The following is a 22,243-nucleotide window of genomic DNA, read 5'->3' as shown; positions in this document are numbered from 1 at the left end:
CCCCTTGCCACCTATGCTCCCGGGTCTGGCAGCCACCACCTTTTCCTGCCTCAACTCCTCTCTGCAGGCCACTGACTCCGCCCCTCTTACCGGTCTTGGTGAATGGTCATGGGGCTTCCATACAGTTCAGTTTTCTGTCTGTTCTGGTTGTGTTTTTGTTTCTAAACCTTTGTTGTCCTTAATTTTGGTTGTGCGAGGAGGCACAGTATTTCCACCTACGCCTCCATCTTGGCTGGAAGTCAAATTTTGCTACTTGGTATGTCTTCCTAGTATTAAAAATTAGTACTTGGCCTTCTTCCTGAGTAGATGACAAAACCTGAAGATGTTGAGAAGACAACTGCTGTAAGGTGCTTGGTTGTGAGGTCTCAGACTTCCATCATGGCATTTCAGACCCATTTTATTTTTAGGTATAAGAAGAAGAGAGTTTCTCTAAAAAGTTACTTTACTCTGTATTAAAATTTCCTTGTTTCTAAACACATTATCTATATATTATTATTAATATTTTAAACCTTAAATTTTTTTAGCTTTTTATTGAAATTATTGGGTGATATTGGTTAACAAAATTATAGGTTTTAGGTATACAATTCTGAAATACATAATCTGCATATTGTATTGTGTGTTTACCACCCCAAGCTAAATCTCTTTCCATCTTCACTCATTCCCCCTTGCCCCCCTGCCCCCACCCGAATTTCCCCTGGAACTCACCATACTGCTGTCGGTGTCCCTTCACCTTTGTGACAGCACTTTTTTCACAAAGCCCCAACCCCCTCTCCCCTGACAGCCGTCCGTCTGTTCTCTGTCTATGAGTCTGTTTCTATTTTGTTTATTTTGTTCATTAGATTCCACGTATGAGTAAAGTCATATGGTACTTTTCTTTCTCTGACTGGCTTATTTCACTTTGCATAGTGCTTTCTAGGTCTATCTATGCTGTCACAAAGGGTAAAATTTCCTTATTTTTTATGGCCAATAGCATTTCATCATGTAAATGTACCACAGACCTTTTTATCTACTCATCTACTGGTGGGCACTTGGGCAGTTTCCAAATCTTGGTGACTTTAAATAATGCTGCAGACATTAGGGTGCATATATTCTTTTGAATTCAAAAGCATTCTAATTAGTGTTCTGGGTTTCTTCAAATATACTCCCAGAAGTGATATTGCTCATTCATAAGGAAGTTCTATTTTTAATTTTTGGAGATAACTCCATAATGCTTTCCACAGTGGCTGCATCAATCCATCTTCTCACCTTTCTCCATATCCTCACCGACACTTGTTCATTGATTTATTGATTGTAGCCATTCCGACAGGTATAAGGTGATATGATATCTCTTTGTGTTTTTAATTTGCATTTCTCTGATGATTGGTGACCTTAAGCGTCTTCTACTGGTCATCTGTATGTCCTGCCTGGAGAAGTGTCTATTCAGGTCCTTTGTTCAATTTCAATAGGATTGTTTATTTTTTCTTGGTGTTGAGTTTTATATGTTCTTTATAAATTTTGGATATTAACCCCTTATAAAATGTATCATTAGCGAATATGTTCTTAAATTCAGCAGGTTGTCTTTTTATTTTGTTGATGGTTTCCTTTGCTGTGTAAAACTTTTTAGATTGATGTAGTCTGATCTGTTTATTTATTTCTTTTGCTTCCTTTGCCTGAGGAGATATATCAGAAAAATATTGCCTTAAGAAATGAAATGTCAAAAACAGAAATCAAAAAGACATCCCATTTGATATAGCAACACAAAAAATAAAATACCTAGGAATAAACCTAACCAAGGAGGTAAAAGACCTGTACTCAGAAAATTACACAACACTGAAGAAAGAAATTAAGGAAGACACAAACAAATGAAAACATATGTTGTGTTCATGAACCAGAAGAATTAACATCATCAAAATGCCCATACTACCCAAAGCAATTTATAGATTCAATGCAATATCTATTAAAATACCAATGGCATATTTCACAGATGTAGAACAAACACTTCAAAAATTTATATAGAGCCATAAATGACCCTGAATAGCTGCAGCAGTTTTGAGAAAAGAAGAACAAAGTAGGAAGGATCACAATACCTGATATCAAGCTGTATTACAAGGCCACTGGAATCAAAACAGCCTGATACTGGCATAAAAACAGGCAAATAGACCAATGGAACAGAACAGAGAGCTCAGAAATAAACCCAAGTGTCTATGGTCAATTAATATATGACAAAGGGGACAGCAGCATAAAATGAAGTGAAAATAGCCTCTTCAACAAATGGTGTTGGGAGAACTGGACAGCTACATGCAAAAAAAATGAAACTTGATTACCAACTTACACCATACACAAAAATAAATTCAAGGTGGATAAAAGACTTAAATATAAGCCATGACACCATTAAAGTCCTAGAGGAGAACATAGGCAGGAAAATCTCAGATATTCCACACAGCAACATTTGTACTGATATGTCCCCTAGAGTAAGGGACATAAAGGAAAGAATAAACAAATGGGATCTCATCAAAATAAAAAGCTTCTGCATGGCTAAAGAAAACAGTATTAAAATGAAAAGAGAACCAACCCTATGGGAAAACATATTTGCCAATGATACCTCAGACAAGAGTTTAATCTTCAAAATATATAAAGGACTCACATGACTACACTCTAAGAAGATAAGCAACCTAATTAAAAAATGGGCAAAGGACTTGAACAGACACTTCTTCAAGGAGGACATACAGAGGATCCAGAGACACATGAAAAGATGCTCAATATCACTAGCCATCAGAGAGAAGCAAATTAAAACCACAATAAGATACCACTTAACACCAGTCAGAATGGTCATCATAAACAAAGCAACAAACAACAAGTGCTGGAGAGGTTGTGGAGAAAAGGGGACCCTAGTTCACTGTTGGTAGGATTGCAGACTGGTACAACCACTATGGATAACAGTATGGAATTTTCTCAGAGAACTAAAAATGAGTCTGCCTTTTGACCCAGCAATTCCACTGCTAGGATTATGTCCTAGGAACCCTGAAACACTAATCCCAAAGAACCTATGCACCCCAGTGTTCATAGCAGCACAATTTACAATAACTAAATGTTGGAAGCAACCTAGGTGCCGTCAGTAAATGAATGAATCCAAAAACAATGGTACATTTACACAATGGAATACTATGCAGCAGAGAGAAAGAAGGAACTCTGACCCTTTAAATCATTGTGGATGGAACTGGAGAACATTATGCTCAGTGAAATAAGCCAGGCAGTGAAAGACAATTACCACATGATCTTACCTTTAACAGGAACCTACTCAACAAGACAAATAAGCAAGCAAAATATAACCAAAGACATTGAAATAGAGAACAGGCTGACAGTGACCAGAGGGGAGAAGGGAGAGGGGAGAGGGTTATAAAGGAAAGGGGTGAAAGGTTTGCAGGAATAAGTATAAAGGATACAGGGACTATAACAAGGGGCAGGTGGAAACAAGAGAGAGGTGGGAAAGGCTGGGGTGGTGGGGAGGGGTGGGGAGAAAAGGCAGACAACTGTACTCAGAAAACAATAAAAAAAGTTTAAAAAAGGAAAAATATATATTCACACACACAAAAAGAAATATCTAAGGTTTTACTGCCTATGTTTTCTTCTAGGATTTTTATGGTTTTGATTCCAACATTTAAGTTTTCTATCCATTTTGAGTTTATTCTAGTGCAGGGTGTCAGTTGGTGGTCTAGTTTCATTCTTTTTTCATGTGCCAGTCCAATTTCCCCCGCACCATGTATTGAAGAAACTGTCTTTACTCCATTCATTTGTCAAAGAATAATTGACTATATAGGTGTGGGTTTATGTATGTATATATGTGTACATATGCACACATAAATTAAACACCAGGAAAAATTTTTATGCTAAAATCGTTTGGGTTGTATTTAATTGTACTAAATGTCCTGCTTATAAATGATGACTTCTCAAATAAAAACTATTGCTCTTCTTAAATATTTCTTTCTCTTTCCTCCTTGCTTTCCATAGGATGGATTTATTGACTTTTTAGAGTTTATTGCTGCAGTTAATCTAGTTGTACGAGGAAAAATGGAGCAAAAATTAAAGTGGTATTTTAAGCTATATGATGCTGATGGAAATGGTTCTATTGACAAAAAGGAACTACTGAACATGTTCACGGTGAGTGAGGTGGTAAAATATCCTTTGCAGGATCTTATACAATTAATTCAACTTTCCTCCCTGTGGAGAAGTGCAGCTTCCCACGTGCTTGGCTATTTGGGGATGCAGGCTTGGCAATGATAGAACAGCATTAAGTGTCACTATCTTACTGGTCACTGAATGTAAAACTGCGAATCACGTTTTCTTCTCAGTGTAGTCTACTCTGAAGTTCACCAATTTAGCAGAGCATTGAAATGAAAAATGAAATAAACATAACTTAAAACAACTTATCTTTTTTCCTCTGCCTCGGTGCACAAAGCCTTGCGGGGAGCAACTGTAATGGAAGATAGCTTATGCAAAGAGAGGTGTGGACTAAGAATGAAGGCGCCTGAGGACTAAACTTTCTGGGAGCTGGACTGGAGTATTTCTAATAAATAGCTCCGGAATTCCCAATCCTTTCCATCTCTAAAGGTCAATAAGTCCTTTTATAAATCTCGTTCTCCTTCAACAATGGAGTGGGGATAGTTCTTATCACTGAAGGAGATAACATGGATTTTCAGAGTAAAAGATGATTAAGTGAGAGATTTTACCTAAATGAAGATATAAAGTAAAATAAACGTTCTGGACACAATACACTGAATTTATAACAGAATCAGAGTTATAATCAGATGTCTTCAAAATAATCTGGTTGAAATTCTTTCAAGTATAGATGAAGGAGCTGAGTTACACACATAATTTATAGTAGAAATATTAGTAAAAGTGCAAAAAAAATGGGCAGAACTATGATTTGAATTAAATACCTCAGCAAATGGAAAAACTTGTTAAAATTTAAAACTTTTAGGAAATCAATATATGGTAAGAATTCAAAAGTATGAGAATATAAATATTGCTTTCACTTTAATCTCACATTGACAATTCACAAAAAAAGTACTAAAAAGTGCTTTGTAATCAAACTTTGTAAGCATTAAATTTAGAAATTTTGTATCCATACTGCAGGTTGCAATACAGAATTCAGAATCTAAACTATTCTATAGAGAGTGCCTAACCCCATGTAAATGTCAAATTATCTTTTTAAATAAATGTACTCAAACTTTTTATTTATTTATTTAAATTTTTTATTTTATTTTTTATAATTTCTTTATTTTTTAAAATTTAATTCTTGTTCAAGTACAGTTTTCTGTCTTATAGTCCCAGCTATTTTTTATAATTATTAATTTATTTATTTATCTTTAGAGAGGAAGGGAAGGAGAGAAGGTGAGAAATATCAATGTATGGTTGCCTCTCATGTGTCTCCTGTTGGGAACTGGCCAGCAACCCAGGCATGTGCCCTGACTGGGAATTGAACCACGATTGTGTTCAATTCACACCAGCCAGGGCTCAAACTTTTTTTAAAAACACTGAATTCCCAATACAGCATGCAAATGGTGGGAGAAGCCCCTGGGACAGTGCTCGGAGCGGGCTTCCTTTTTCTGGGGTCTGTGCATAGGGGCTTCTTGAGCCCTTTGACATCCAGGGCAAAATGTTGCCTGTGTGTCACCCATTTTGGGATGAAGAGAGGGGGTCATCAGAGTCTCAAAAGAATTAGGAAGAACAAAAAAAGATAAAAGTGATTTTGTCTAAATCCTGTGGGGAAAATATGCATATATTTTCATTAATTAAACTGTATAACCTAGGGAGTCAAGGAAAGAAAAATATGAAGTAGCTAATTCAGTTTTACTTTGAAAGAAAACAGAAAAAAATAATAAAACTAAAATAATGAAAGCACAGAGCAGACATTTAATAATTGCATACTATTAGTCTTCAATTAAATTAATAAAGATTAAAAGCAATAACATGTATTTCTGGCAACGACACTATAAGAAGAGGATCCTCACTCACTGTGGGATATATAAATGGATAACATTCTTTGAAATCTTGGTATCTGCATTAAGATGCTAATTTTACATTTAAATTCAATTAACTTAAATTTATTTTTAGGTTGCTAAAATAAATTTTTATTTTTTGTTATTTAAAACAATTGTTTACTTTTATTGTATTTTTCCATGACCATTTATTCCCCCCTTATACCCACTTCCACCTGCACCCACCCCGCCCCTGCTGTCACCACACTGTTGCCCATGTCCATGAGTTCTTTTCTGCTCAGTCCCGCCCCTAACCACACTTCGCCCAGAGCTTCCGTTCTGCTCTCTGAGTCTGTCTCTATTTTGCCTGTTAACTCAGTTTGTTCATTAGATTTCACATACAAGTGAAATCATATGGTATTTGCCTTTCTCTGGCTGGCTTATTTCATGTAGCCTAATGTTCTCCAGGCCCATCCATACCATTGCAATGAGCAAATTTTTCTTTTTCGTGGCCAAGTAGTACACCATGGCATAAATGTACCATAGCCTTTTGATCCACTTTTCTATTGATTGACATTTAGGCTGCTACCAAATCTTGGCAATTGTAAATAATGTGGCAAAGAACACAGGGGTGCTTATATTATTCCAAATTAGTGTTTTGTTCACTTCTTTAGATAAATTCGCAGAAATAAAATTGCTGACTCATTAGGAGTTCCATTTTTAATCTTTTGAGAAAACTCCATACTGCTTTCCACAGTGGCTGCACCAATCTGCACTCCCACCAACAGTGCCAAAGGGTTCCCTGTCTCCACATCCTTGCCAGCACCTGTTTGTAGATGTATTGATGATGGCCATTCTGACAGGTATTAGGTGGTATCTCATTGTGGTTTTAATTTGCATTTCTCTGATAATTAGTGATGTTGAGTATCTTTTCATATGTCTATTGGCCATATGTCTCTGGAGAAGTGTCTATTCAGGTCCTTTGCCCATTGTTTAATTGGATTTTTTTGAGTGTTGAGTTTTGTAAGTTCTTTATAAATATTGAATATTGACTCCTCATCAGATGTATTGGAGAAAATATTTTCCAATTCAGTGGGTTGTCTTTTTTTCTTTTTATTTGCTGCACAATATTTTTTCCTTTGCTGTACAAAAACATTTTATTTTGATATGGTCCAATTTGTTTATTTTTACTTTTATTTCCCTTGCCTGAGGATATATATCAGAAAAAAATATTGCTACAAGCAATGTCTGAGATTTTACTGCCTAAGTTTTGTTCTAGGATTTTTATGGTTTTAAGCCTAACATTTAAGTCTTTAATTCATTTTGAATTTATTCAACATTTCTGACTTTAGTTCAGAAAAAATAATTATTAATCTCATAAAGATAGAAGCCTCTGATTTACATCACAGAATCATTTAAAAGGGTAAAAATGCAAACCAATCTAAAAGAGGAAAATTTTAAAATAGGACCAGAAGCTTGAAAATATGGAACAAACCTACAGCAGCCAGAGCTGGGAGAGGGGGATACTGTGGAAAGAGGGGAAAGAGATTAGTCAAAGAACATGTGTGAATGACCCATGGACATGGAAAACAGTTTGAAGATTAACTGTGGGAACAGGGGTGTGGGCTAGGCAGAGGACAGCAAAGGGGGAAAAGCTGGGACAACTGTAATAGAATAACAATAACAAATTTTTCAATAAAATAAAATAAATTAATACAATGGAATATGCACTTATGAAAAAAGAGGGTTATAAATGTATGTTTATATTATGGCAAACCACCAACAGGGTGAGGAATAATATATACTGTATAAGTTCTCTCAACAGGTTGTTAAAATGGAATTCAGCCCAGCCATTTCAAGACCTAAAGGAAGTACTAGAATGTGAGCAGAATTTACAAAGGAAGTAGTTACATCTTAACCTCACTTCAAGGCTATGTAATGGTCAAGAGGAGGGTTTTGAGAAGGATTATAAGAAAGGAAATCTTGGGTGATAGTGCTCAAGTCAGCAACATAGGGTTTAAGGAGGCTGTTGTGATGAGGATAGACCCTACGGTTTGGGAACACAAGGCTGCCATGTCTGTGCCATACCCAAAAAGCCCGAAGAGGCTCACAGGACAGTGGAGTCAGAGGGATGAGGTTTAGGAAATGTCTGCATTTCTAGAATTTGTTGGGTTGAAGGATGCCTGGGTTGCTCCATAGATCAGATATGAGCCTCTGGGAGGGGAAGCTGTCACACACTTATCTTGAATCTTGTCCAATGGAGCCACCTGGAGAAGTGAGGGACCCTCAGGAGAAGAAAGCTGGAGATAGATCTAGAGAATTGTTTTCAACCAGGAGGGGTTTTACACTCCTTCTCCCCTGGAGACATTTGGCAATGTGACGGGATGTTTTGGTTGTCAATGGGGAGCTGCAGAAGGTGTAGTGCTACCACCATTTATTGTTCAGAGACCAGGGCTGTTGTTAAACATTATACAATGCAAGGCATGATCCTAAACAAGAAAGAATTGCCTAGTCCAACCTGGCAGTTTTGTAGGTGTTGAGAAACCCAGACTTGGAGGTTACAGAGGAGCCTCAAAGGACCAGCTGGAATTAAAATACATGCTTTATGTTTAGGGAACTGCAGGAGAGAGAGTCTCAGTAACAAAAAGGAGGTGAGGGGGGGATGCTCAGAAAAAGAGTGGACTTTAGACCCCCACCATCCAGAGAGCTCTGAAACTAGATAATCACCACAGAACTAAGTCCTGCTTCCCACTCTCTCCTACCTCCTCCTGCTCCCACTCAGGGAGTAGTCAGAGAAAAGCTTTTCAAAATGCAAGAGAGAGAACATATACTAAATAAGGAAGGAAACAATAGAACAAACCATTGTCCCTGTTCATCTCCCCACCCTGCTCTTCCTATAAAAAAGAGGGAAGACACAGAGCTTGACAGTTCCCTCCAAAAATATTATCCCCTCATGCATTGTCACCTTCCAATCAATCCTTCACTCTCACTTGCATTGCCAGGGGATGGGTGATGGACAAGTCCTAGACATTTTATAATCTTTTATTATGACTTTTATATATGAGGCCTAAAGTCACTTCAGGGTTTGGAGATACTGGAGGCCTAGCCACATCTTCTAGACTTTGGGGTCTCTGCCAAGACATTAAAAAACCTAAAAACTTCATCTAATAAGATGCTACATTGCTGTAACAATTCCTCTAAGCATTGCCTTATTTTTAACAGCGAGACCTTGAATTGCTAGGGCCAGGAGTGGTGCTTTGCTACTGTTTATTATGATGAATCCTGGTTTCAGGACTAGTCGTGCTTGAGACACAGCAAAATTTAAGATTGCTAATAGAAAACATATACCACCCTGACATTCAAAGTGTTGCTTCTGCAGCCTGTGTTGCAAGTATCACCAAAGTGTCAGGAGACTTGAGTTCGTGCTGCTGTGCTGTCCAGGGTGGGAAAACATACATGTTGCATAAAATCCCCATGGATACGACCAATCAAATCAGAGTGGCACTGCAGCCATATTGTTTAAATTTAGGAAGTACGGTCTCACTTCCACGCACAGCTTCCTCAGCAAGTATTGAGCTACAGCAACAAAGCTGAAAAACAGCTCCCTTATTCTATGCTATTGTTCAGTTTGCTATGTGTCTATCATTCTTTATCCTGACACCAATATCAAAAGCAAAGACAGGAGCCCTTCATCTTTCCCATTCTATTTAATTGGTTCTCCTGTACTTTTACTGTAACTAAACAAAATATATGGAAATACTTATGATTATTGTATTAAAAATGAAGGAATACTGTGTAACAAAACAAGAAAAACAGCAAAAGAGATAGCCATGTTTTAGACCATGCTCTCTAACTGAAATATGTTGCCACAAGGTTTTCTAAAAAGATTCCCTGATGTTCAATCAAGATATAGCTACAGTCAAATTCCAGATTTATTCTGGAATTTATTCTCTGTGTATGTCTTTCTTTAAGCTTATTATAAATTTCTATGTCAATTATGGGCTGTTTAATTTAATTACCTGGAGCAGGAATGAGGGGTGGGGATTTAAATCTTCCCACAAAAAAGCTGGAAATGTCATTTTTCTCGATCCCCTGATAGTTTTTATGATGAAAAGGTGCTGGCCAAGTGTGAGAGAAATTCAATGTTCTTCCAAGACACACGTATCTGTCTTCCCATTCAAACATTCTATTAAAGGGCAGAAAGGATCAGAGGTACCAGTGTCAGAAAACAGAAAGGAAGCCTGAGATACTCACAGATCATCTTTTCATGTTCATCCATAAGATCAAAGATGATAGGTCTGACATGGAAAATATCATCTGTTCTCTGGGTCTGTAATTGTTATGACAGTGACCACTATAAATTTTTTTGTCCAGTGGGTTCTTGGCATCTTTTGTGACCTAATATGTTGAATGGGTGCCTTTGTGCTGTAGAAAATCAAACTTCAGACTGTATTCAGTTCATTTAACTCCCAAGCCTCATTACTCAGAACCGACATAAAATCTTTCTTATTTTTAAGGTCTAGAACAAGTTAGATAGTAAAACTCACATGCACACACCCCCAAATTCTGTCACATAGAGGTAGAAATGCCATAAAATGTTTTTCCTTCCAGCAAAGTTAACCTCCCTGATTTAATTTCTCTTTGCAGACCGTACAAGCCCTCAATGGCCAGCAAACTCTGAGTCCTGAAGAATTCACCAGCTTGGTGTTTCATAAGATTGATACAAACCACGATGGTAAGGCAGCTACTCTCCTCTGCTCACTTTTCTTACAAACTAGGAGATGGTGGGGGTGAGTGTGCCATTTAGACAAAAGCATGAACCTACCAAGAGAACCCTAGTTGTGATATCATTTGGGCTACATAATTTGATGAGTCCAATATTTTCCAGTTGGTACAATTCAATTGAGCAAGTCTTTGCTGGCCACATTTATATTCAGTGCATGGTGCCTGAGACTTCAGGATGAAGAAGAGTAAAGGGAAGATACAAGGAAAGAAAAATGGGAGACTATCAGATGAAGAACTCACTGCTGTTTGCTCTGGCTCATGTTCTAGTCATCATTTACTTTCTACTGGAGGTTTCTCATCAACTGACAAATAAAATTTAGTTTTCCTTACTGAACAAATCCTCCCTTCTCTGATTCTATCTTCTTCTGTTACCAATTTTGGTTTCTTCCCTTTGGCTACACATTTCTGGAAAGAGTTGTCAATACTTGCCCCCATTTCTGCTCTTTCTACCTTTTCTACATTTCTACTCTTTCTGCTCATTTCTCTATCTGCTCTTACTACCCTAAAATATGGATTCTTCTCTGGATCAAAGAAGAAGGTTCACTTCTTCAGAGGCAGAGTGGAAAGGGAAGACACAGATATTCTAAGAGAAGAGAGAGCGCTCACATAATTGGCTGGGTGAGCATATTCATTTGAGATTGAGGCAGCATATCTAGGAATGGTGCACACACAAAAAGAAAGTTTAGGACATGTAAAATAGAATGTTAATGAGAGACTCTTTTACAAGTATGGATATGAGGCAATGGGAGTCCAGGCATGGTTGTCATCAATCTAGCACTTTTCCACAGAATCAACCTGCCCATGGAGGGTTTCTTATAAGAAGAAACATTAGAGGGCAGTAGAGACCCATACTGAGTGTGGCAGTTAAGCACTTGTCAAATGTGCAAAATTAGGCAGGATGGAATGGTGAGGAGGCTGAGAGGGAGTTCAAATGAAATTGCCACTGTGAATGAGCCAGACAAGTGGACAAGAGTATAATTTTCAGAAAAACAGTTTGGGAATATTAAATACCATCAATCCCCTTCTTAAGGACTTAGTTCTAGATCAGACTCACCTCAATCTCAAGTCAGAATGCTCACTTACTAGTTTGCCAAGATCAAAGCTATTTGGTGTGAAAGTTTGCAAGAAACAAATGCAGGTTCCATGAGTGGATGAGAAAGTTAAGTGAAGCTTGAAAGAGACCAGAGAGGTGGAGAGTGGAAGGTCTTACCAGGACAGTGAAACATTATCTAGAGTATGCAACCAAAGCCAGTGATCACCAAATAGGGGAAATGCTGTAGGTTGTGTTCTACTTTATTTTAATTTTTATACGTAGAGTTCCTGTAGGATGGCAGAGATTGAAGTAGAGAGGTTAAACTCTTTCTTCCTGGGAGCTGAAATCATATTTGGAAGTACATAGGGAACCACAAATGTTTAAGACTTAGTATACGGTGATTTCAAAAGCCAGGTCAGCAATGTTTGAAAATATCTGTATACCCTGTTTCTGGTGGTGGGAGAAGGGGAATAGAAAAAAAGGTGACCTTCCTTGGAGAAATATGAGGATTGTAGTATCTTTAAGAAGACACTCAGATCTATTTGTTTGAAAGAATTGACAATATGTTCCAGAAAACAAGAAAATGAAGCAGGTTTCTCAACAACACCATATAAAGAACCAGTAAAATGGGGACTATGGGTTGGAAGAGGCCTAGAAATAGAAAGATCGGGATTGAAAAAGTGTATGGTATTAGGGAGTAAAGGCGTGGTGCTCAGGCATTAACTGAGGTTACCTGCAGTTAGAAAATTGACCTCTTTTACCTGGGAGAATATGTCAAAAGAGGGAGAATGAATTATGGTTTCTGGAATAGCTTATAGAACTAATCACATGAATCATTTCCTCTGATAAAAACTTGTCTAAAAATAAATGAAAATATCAAACTAGTTGCATTTTGGAAGAACAATGAAACACCATTTCTTGGCAAATGCACAGGCAGAGCTGAAACTGGATAAAATTCACTAATGCGGAGATTATTGGAGGTTGTTATATTATCTCATTAAGAAACAGCTGGGTCATTCCATGTGTATAAAAAAAGAAGGATGATAAAATTGTGTTGTTGGACAAAGACAGCTCAGTGCACCAGAGGACAAGGAAGAGAAAGTAATGAAGATACAGAAGGTTGATATTTACGGAAGTATAAAAGGATTTTCCAGTATTTGACAGAGGAGAAAGAAGTGCTTCATTCACACATAAAGGGGAAGTTTGTATCAATAACACAGAGGAGAATGGGTTATTGATTTATACACATTTATACAAGCCTAGTCAAATATGATTTTTATTTTCATTATCATTGTTATGGAAGCATCAGTGTTGGGCCCTGACTAGTATGGCTTAGTGGGTTGGCCATAGTTTTGAAAATCAAAAGATTCCCATTCAGGGCACATGTCTAGGTTGTAGGCCTGGTCCCCAGTTGAGGGTGTGACAGGCAACCAATTGATATTTCTCTTGCACATCAATGATTCTCTCTCTCTCTCTCTTCCTCTCTTTCTCTCTCTCCCCACCCCTGCCTCTTTCTCCCTCCCTTCCCCTCTCTCTTTATTCCTTCCCCTCTCTCTTTATTTTTTTATTTGTTTTTTAAAGATTTTATTTATTTATTTATTTACTTACTTACTTTATTTATTTATTTATCTTTAGAGCAGAAGGGGAGGAGAGAGGGAGAGAAATATCAATGTATGGTTGCCTCTCATGCGTCCCCTGCCGGGAACCAGGAACTGGCCTGCAACCCAGGCATGTGCCCTGACTGGGAATCAAACCATGATCATGTGGTTCGCAGGCCCGCGCTCAATCCACTGAGCTACACCAGCCAGGGCCCCCTCTCTCTTTAAATAAAAAAATTAAATCTTAAAAAAAAACAATATTGGTAGAAATAGAGATGTTCAATTAAGTATACCAAAATAAAAAGCAAGCACATCGTTAGTACCTGATGATCTAATGAATAGTGGAACACACCAAGATACAATAAGAAAAACTTCAGGGACACATATGGAAACCCCAATTAGACTGCCAATTGTTTGCAAAAGAATGATCAATATGAGGTCTCTTCATACAAAAAATACATAACAGCTATGAAGTATTCTATGCATAATTATCATGGTAGTTAGCAAGAAAAGTCAGAAGATTAATCTAAAGAGGAATATAGAAATAATGCTAAAAATAAAAAGATGAACTAAAAAAACTATTTCCATTTTATATACCTTGGTATTTCCTCTGCTCTCACACTTTCTGGCACATAGGTACTCTAGAAATAGTTGACAAATGAATGAGTGTCTGATAGAAAGATGTCCTATGAAAAGCAAAGGAAGAAATAAAAAAGAAACAAGCATAATATTTACTTATATCTGTAGGAAGAAAGGCCTGTAGAAGACTATTTTGGAAATTAACATATTATATGCATTGCAAAACTTCATAAAATATAAAAACAGATTGATTAGCTATGCTATTCACAACATTAAGAGCCAAAAGTTCAATGCAGCACCAAATAGCATATGGACAAGAAAGACTTAAGTGGCCTATAAAATAAACAATGAGAGTAAAAAGAGACAGAAGGAAGCCAAAGGGGAAATAAAGGAGGGTGATTATTGGGAGGACATTTAGGGTAAAAGAAAATAGACAGAATGTGAAGGAAGACATTGAGTGACGGATCAGAAAGGTTTGTTTTATTTATTTTTTAAATATATTTTATTGATTATGCTATTACAGTTGTCTCATTCCCCCCCTTTATTACCCTCTGCCCTGCACCCCCCTCCTACTCTCATTTCCCCCCACCCTTAGTTCATGTTCATGGGTCATCCCTACAAGTTCTTTGGCTTCTACATTTCTTATAGTATTCTTGACCTCCCCCTGTCTATTTTGTACCCTCCATTTATGCTTCTTATTCCCTGTACCTTTCCCCTCATTCTTCCATCACCCTCTCCCCACTGATAACTCTCCATGTGATCTCCAGTTCTGGGATTTTATTCCTGTTCTAGTTGTTTGCTTAGTTTTTGTTTTTGTTTCTTTTTTATGTTCAGTTGTTGATACTTGTAAGTTTGTTTCATTTTACTGTTCATAGTTTTGATCCTCTTTTTCTTAGATAAGTCCCTTTAACATATAATAAGGGCTTGGTGATGATGAACTCCTTTAACTTGACCTTATCTGAGAAGCACTTGATCTCCCCTTCCATTCTAAATGATAGCTTTGATGGATAGAGTCATCTTGGATGTAGGTCCTTGTCTTTCATGACTTCAAATACTTCTTTCCAGCCCCTTCTTGCCTGCAAGTTTCCTTTTGAGAAATCAGCTGATAGCCTAATGGGAACTCCTTTGTAGGTAACAGTCTCCTTTTCCCTTGTTGCTTTTAAGATTCTCTGCATATCTTTAATCTTGGGTAAAGTAATTATGATGTGACTTGGTGTGTGCTTCACTGGGTCCAACTTCTTTAGTACTCTCTGAGCTTCCTGGACTTCCTGGAAGTCTATATTATTTGCCAGATCAGGTAAGTCTTATTCATTATTTTTTCAAACAAAGTTTCAATTTCTTGGTCTTCCTCTTTTTCTTTTGGTCCCTCTATGATTTGGCTGTTGGAACTTTTAAATTTATCCCAGAGGTTCCTCAGCATCTCCTAATGTTTTTGACCTCTTGTTTCTTCATTCTGTTCCATTTAGAGGTTTATTTCTTCCTTCTGATCCAAATTATTGATCTGAGTTCCAGTTTCCTTCACTTCACTGTTGGTTACCTGTACATTTCTCTTCATTTCACTTTGCATAGCCTTCACTTTTTCCTCTATTTTGCGACCATACTCAACTATTTCTGTGAGCATCTTGATTACCAGTTTTTTGAACTCTGCATCTGATAGGTTGGCTATCTCTTCATTGCTTAGTTCTATTTTTGGAGCTTTGATCTGTTCTCTTATATGGGCCATATATTTTTTTGTCTCAGTGTGCCTTTATGTAATGAGGGGTGTAGCCTTAGGTATTAGCCATGGCAAGGCAACCCAGGTCACTGTGATACAGCACTGCTTGTGGGGGGTGGGTTCGAGTGAGAACAATACCATTTGATCCACTCTTAGACAACTTTCAGTCACTTCCCCTGCTATCTACAAGCAAATTGGGACCTTCTGGTGCTGATTCCAATGTGGGTGGGCTTGTGTACATTCTAGGACTCTGTAGGTCCCTCCAACAAACTCTCCTGTCAGGCTGGGAGTTTCTCCCATGACCACAACCCCCACAAGTTTTTACCACCAGAGATTTTGAGGCTTTGTTTCCCCACACTGGAGCCCTGGGTTGTGCAGTCTGTCTTGCCCCCTAGTTGTTCTTCCTGGTTATCTGCATGCAAACATGGGACCACCTTGTCTGCCAGCTGCCACCTTGCCATGAGTCCTCTTTGCCCTGGTTGCCCATCTCTGGCCCTCCTACTGGTCTGGACGAATGTTTCTTCTTCAACTCATGGTTGTTGAACTTCCATAAGTTCGATTTTCTAGTAGTTCTGGTTATTTTTTGTTTTAAAATTTGTTGTTGCCCTTCTTTTTGTTGTATGAGAAGGCAAAGTATATCTACCTACACCTCATTCTTGGCCAGTTAGATTCCCTGATGTTCAAAAGTTGTGTTTTAGACTGGAACATTCTGGAAAGTCACAAGGGTCACAGTGAAGCAAACTAAGAACAGATCAGAGGGGACTGAGTTTCCTCATATAAAAGAAGAAATCAGTGTACTTATGTAACAGGGTGCAGCCAAGGGTGGACCCCAAATAGGGATTTGGAATGGGGTCCAGAACTTGGTGTCCAGAAAATATTAGGGAAAAAAATATGGGATGTCTTTACCTCCACAAGCTCAGCTGAAAGATGGGATACATGGAGCAGGGCCATTGAAAGTTGTTTTGAATAGCAAATGTTTTGCAGATAACCTCTAGAATGGTCATTTAACATATCTATAACCTTTAACTGGCTTCACAGATAAGTTAAACAGCTGTGGCCAAGCTTTGATCCAGGAGGATAGGAGTTACTTCAACCCATGATGTAACTGGGAGGCAACTCCCCCTGGTTATGGCACCTGTGTAAGAGCTTGGAGATTACTGACTCCATACCATAGGGCCACACCTGCCTGGACTTATTATGACAGCCCCATAAAGCTGGAAAAATACAGGAATGCTGGCAGCTGTGGCCAATTGTGGGAGGAGCCAGAAATGGTGCAGCAGAGGAAGGTTGGCGCTGGGATTTAAACCCAGGCACTGCAGCCATGTGGGGTCTTTTGGAGGCCATGCGGCTTGGGCAGAGAAGAAGCATGGACTTCTATTTCTTTTTCTAAGATACAGTACCCCAGACTGGGAAGACAAGGAAGGAAGGACTGTACATGTGGGGGTATTTTAAAGGACTTTGGGATCTCAGTGAAAATATTAAGTCATTACTCTTAAGTTTGTATAACTCTTTAAATAAATAATCCCTTTCCTTTTCACCAATCCCTGGAATTGAGAGACGTCTTTCCCTGGCAGTAGACAAGGCAAACCTAGTAGGGTGTGGGGGACCCTCAGAGCAAAAGGGTGGGTCCATTTGGTAATAGTATATCATTCACCCTATCATTCACTGCTATGATTGTATGATCTCTTGGTAGTTCCCAGTTTCCAGTTTGCTTTTATTGTGACTTTCCAGAATGTTCCACGTTCTAAAAGATGTCTTTTTGGTCAGCAACTCAATGTTTTCCTTCATGCTCTGTCTCTGTTTTCTTTTGCCCTAAATGACTGCTCAATAATCACCTTCTTTCTACTGTGCTGTACACCTGACACTAATGCAAAATTCTACTGAAAGTAAACTATAATTTAAAAATAAAATGAAACACCTGTGCTATAAAATACTGCTAAATATCTCTATGCAGCCTTGCTAATGAATACAAAACTTGTTTTGTTGAAAATGTTCCTCAGCATCCTTCTTTGAATATCTGGTCATTCTCATCTCCTGAGATTCCTCATTCTCATCTTTGCTTAGCCCCAGCACCATTTTTCCTTGTTCTAATATATAAAAATTAGTACTAATTGGGAAAAAAAACCTTTTTTTTTTACAAAGGTTGGTTTCTTTTAAAATCAGACTGACTTCTTTAGAGCAATTATGCTAATGTGGGCATGCACAATAAAGTTTGGATTTTTGGGGAAGGGGAGCAGTGATTTTTTGATTTGTTATAAAAATATTTAAGGTGTTAGTAGGACGAAATATATAACCTGAGAGGATCAAGAAGATAACCAGACTGCAGAAACAGGACCAAAGAGAAAGTCATGGGTAGCTGTCTTCTCACCAGTGAAAATGCTGAAAGTGGTACTGAGTGATCTGAGAGCATCAGTAACACTGACCAGCAGTGTAACGAACTCTGTAGGGATTGAGAAGCACAAATCGGTCATTACAAAACGGTCCCATGGATATAAAGTACAGCACAGAGAATATAGTAAACAATATTGTAATAATTATATACGGTACCAGGTGGGCACTGGAAATATCAAGGGAGGGGGACACTTGGTGAAGCATATGGCTGTCTAACCACTATGGTGCACACCTGAAATTAATACAGCATAATGTTGAATGTAAACTGTCATTGAAAAAGAATTTAAAAAGAAAAAATATATATCATAATGCAAACATTTTTTAAAAAGTATTTCTTTTACTCTTTTTTACATCTGTAACCTGGATTGCTTTTTAGTCAACATGCAACTATACCCCAGGCCTGCAGACAGCTTCTTTCATGGCAGCAACGATAACAGAGAAGTGTTGAAACTGAGTGGCCAAAATCTACTTCAGCTCTCCTATCTCCACTCCCACTGCTCTTTTGTCACACTGAGTCCCTAAAGATTTGAAAACTCTCTTGGGTTGGGACGGAGCAGCTGTGATTTTCTTTTGCAGTGGATGGTTGTTCTTTTGTTATGTGTGGTCCCCTGCCCCACCATCTCTGCACCCGTGTGACTCTCCCACCCACACACTTCCCACTCCTCTTTATTTTCAATTTTCTCTTCATTTTGGACATTGTACATTCCTTGTGAGACATAGATAATTCTATTCCTACCCACTTTTAGTTGGGGTTTTGCACAGACTTCTTTGGCATAAGGAAAACATAAGGAGCAAAGATTAGATTTCCCTCTAAAAATGTATTTTAGTATTTTGCCATTGAAAACAAAAGGAAAGTATGTTATGAGAATGTGATGACTCATGCTTATTCATATTTGAAGCGCTGTGGAGGTATCTTAAATATTTGTCTTTATCCATTAAAAAGTAGAGGCACAGTGCAACACCTGATCTCAGTCTCTGCTGACCTCCTGCGCCAAGTACACATGCTCTAGTTACTGAATGTCCTTGACTTGTCTTTGACCTGTCTTTCACCCAGACACAAACTCTACTAGATACAATCTTTGAAATCAGGTATTGCATCTGCACCCCTCTACTTGAATACACTCATAATTATAATACAAATAAGTCAACAAAGAACTCCACCACATAGCCACCAAAAATGTTGAAAAATTGTCTTATGGGATGAGAGTAGTGGGAAAATATGGCAGCCAGTATACAAGGGGTACATTGTTTTATAGCACTGGACTGGCCAGCATAGGCTAAGGCTTAAGTCAAGGTAATAACATTAGAAATCCACAATCAGAACAGAAGAGGAGAACTAATGAGCAATATGTGGGGTGAATAAATGTTTAACCTGTCTGGGTGGAGCATCTGGAATTTTTTCTCAGAGAGAGGAACATTGAAAATAGCCTTACAAACAATTATTTCCTCCCGATCTTAGAAATCTTCAATCTTTGTGCTTCTATGACTCTATGTATCTTCAAGATTAAATGTCAAGTAACCAACACTATGTTATGACATGAATGTATATGAGCTCATGGGTGCTTTATCTCACATCTCAACTCAAAGATAAAAATAGATCGTATTCATCATTTTTATTTTCACTAGCAATCCTACCATTGAATGCTTTTCTATATAAGGATAGTCAAAGAATTTAGAGTCTGGTTGACATAAAAACATATCAAAGAAGAATATCAGTAATGATAACAGGGGATATATTGTATATGGCAGTGAGTGGTATGGACAAAGCCTCTTGTTAATTGTTTATTTTCTAGGAGAATTGACTTTAGAAGAATTTATCAATGGCACAGAAAAGGATCAGGATCTTCTGGAGATTGTTTCCAAGAGCTTCGACTTTTCCAATGTCCTGAAAGTTATCTGTAATGGGAAGCAGCCAGGCACAGGAGGAAGCTTCCCTCAAACTATCTGACAAGGCTGGTCTACAGAAGATGACAGTGAAGTGGCTTTGAGAATGGCTTTCCCGGATTTCAGTTAAGAGGAAATGAAATATCCCCATGTACATGTTATTGACTTCAGGTTTTTATTGTAATTGGTGCCAGTTTATGAACACATCACTTATCTAAGTCCCATAGAGCCTTCCATAAAAATCCTAGACAGAGCATTGCTGTTTTTCTGTTTATACATTAGTATTCTCTGAGCAGATCAGAATATGATGATTACACTGAAGAATTGTCTCCATATATATCAATTCAAAATAGAGCTCACACGTATGCTTCCTTGCACACCCAAATTAATCTCATCTTGAAATAGAACTAGATGATCTGGGCAGTGTCTCCACAGGTTAGCGAACTTGTTAGACTAAACATGTATTTGGCAAGTGTGTTTACTGCCTCTTGGCTCTTGTTGCATCCATACATCATAAATGATTGAGCTCTGGTGAATTGAGAAACTTTTTTTTTCTCTTCTTTCCTACTCCTGACCCTGAATGCTGTCTTGAATCAGTAATAATGTTTTGTTGCAAAGGCAAAAATCTTAAGCTCTGTAGTATAAGGAGAAAATTTCAGGCTGGGCAGTGGGAATGTTTCTGTCTGGCTTGTTATAACTCTGGGTCCATTTGTGCATGAAAATGCAATGCATCATCTGTAATTATTATGCCAGTTGGAGGTTTGATCAGAACAGCAGACAGCCAGGCTACGAAACAACAAGCACTTGACATTTTAAACGGTCCTGACATTATAGCTCTGGCATTTCATTTGTTACATATCCTTTCCCAAAAAATGAAATGATGAATGAGATTTCTTGATGGTTAGAATTTTTTTAAGTTTGGGGTTCTATATCGCAGGCCCACTAGGGCATCTTTGAATGCAAGGCTCTCTTATGGAAACACAGTGGAAGTTGAAGAGAAGATGTGAGCTGTCTTTATGAAAAAAGCTTCCTAATTATGCTTTCATATTCAAATTTGGGTCAAAAACACACAATTGAAACTATACAGACAGAGTTGGACTGTCCATGCTTCACTCATACTTACAGATGGATAAAATTATAGAAAGAGGTATAGATGAGGCATACATGGCAGTAAAATGAAATGTAAATGGAGGTTTGAAAGTTATAGATGAATGTACAAATCCAAATATAGATGATGTCAGTATAGATGGAGGTAGAAATACTCCAAGGGTTTCCACAAGATTTTGAGGAGATTTTAATTTTTTTGTTTTTGAGTTTTTTCATGTTTTGTTTCCCTTTTTCTTTTATTTTTTTATTTTTTAAATTATTGTTCAAATACAGTTTTCTGTCTTTTACTCCCATCCCAGCCCTCCCCTATTCCCTCCCATTTCCTTCCCTTCATGTGTCTTTTATACTTGTTCCTGTAAGCCCATTCTCTTTTTGCCTGAAATTCCCTCCTCTCTCCCCTCTGGTTACTGTCAACCTGTTCTCTATTTCAGTGTCTTTGGTTATATTTTGCTTGTTTGTTTGTTTTGTTGTTTAGGTTCCAGTTAAAGGTGAGATCATATGGTATTTGTCTTTCACCACCTGGCTTATTTCGCTCAGCATAATGCTTTCCAGTTCCATCCATGCTATTCAAAATGGAAGGAGCTCCTTCTTTCTTTCTGCTGTATAGAATTCCATTGCGCAAATGTACCATAGTTTTTTATATCCATTCATTTACTGATGAGCTAATTTACATTAGGTTGCTTGCTTCCAGCACTTGGCTATAGTAAATTGTTCTGTAATGAACATTGGGGTGCACAGGTTCTTTTGCATTGCTGATTTAGGGTTCTTAGGATATAATTCTAGCAGTGGAATTGCTGGGTCAAAAGGCAGATTCATTTTTAGTTTTCTGAGAAAATTCCATACGGTTTCTCATAGTGGTTGTACCAGTCTGCAATCCCACCAACAGTGAACTGGGGTCCCCTTTTCTCCACAACCTCTCCAACACTTGTTGTTTGTTGCTTTGTTTATGATGACCATTCTGACTGGTGTTAAATGGTATCTCATTGTGGTTTTAATTTGCATCTCTCTGATGGCTAGTGATACAGAGCATCTTTTGGTGTGTCTCTGGATCCTCTGTATGTCCTCCTTGGAGAAGTGTCTGTTCAAGTCCTTTGTCCACTTTTTAATTGGGTTGCTTGTCTTCTTTGAGTGGAGTCATATAAGTTCTTTATATATTTTGGAGATTAAACCCTTGTCTGAGGTATCATTGGCAAAT

At 37.9% G+C, this 22,243-nt stretch overlaps 1 protein-coding gene across 2 annotated transcripts in view; it reads left to right on the top strand.

Moving 5' to 3' along the window:
• GUCA1C (guanylate cyclase activator 1C) overlaps window positions 1-20,436 on the top strand; it is a 41,214-nt gene extending 20,778 nt beyond the window's left edge. Inside the window, exons 2-6 of one of the 2 annotated variants that reach the window (XM_037063329.1) lie at window positions 3,988-4,137; window positions 10,605-10,713; window positions 14,874-14,879; window positions 18,860-18,875; window positions 19,854-19,959. In XM_037063329.1, coding sequence (XP_036919224.1) covers window positions 3,988-4,137; window positions 10,605-10,713; window positions 14,874-14,879; window positions 18,860-18,875; window positions 19,854-19,959 — 387 coding nt within the window. Of the gene's footprint in view, window positions 1-3,987; window positions 4,138-10,604; window positions 10,714-14,873; window positions 14,880-18,859; window positions 18,876-19,850 lie in introns of both variants that reach the window. The other variant, XM_037063328.1, reaches the window with a different exon arrangement.
• Window positions 20,437-22,243: the final 1,807 nt, after the last annotated feature.

Source organism: Sturnira hondurensis, unplaced genomic scaffold (assembly GCF_014824575.4).
Source record: "Sturnira hondurensis isolate 20B ecotype Veracruz unplaced genomic scaffold, ASM1482457v3 Scaffold0014432, whole genome shotgun sequence".
NCBI classification, from domain to species: Eukaryota; Metazoa; Chordata; class Mammalia; order Chiroptera; family Phyllostomidae; genus Sturnira; species Sturnira hondurensis.
The sequence above is the reverse complement of the archived record's forward strand: the minus strand, read 5'-3'. Positions and strand labels throughout refer to the sequence as shown.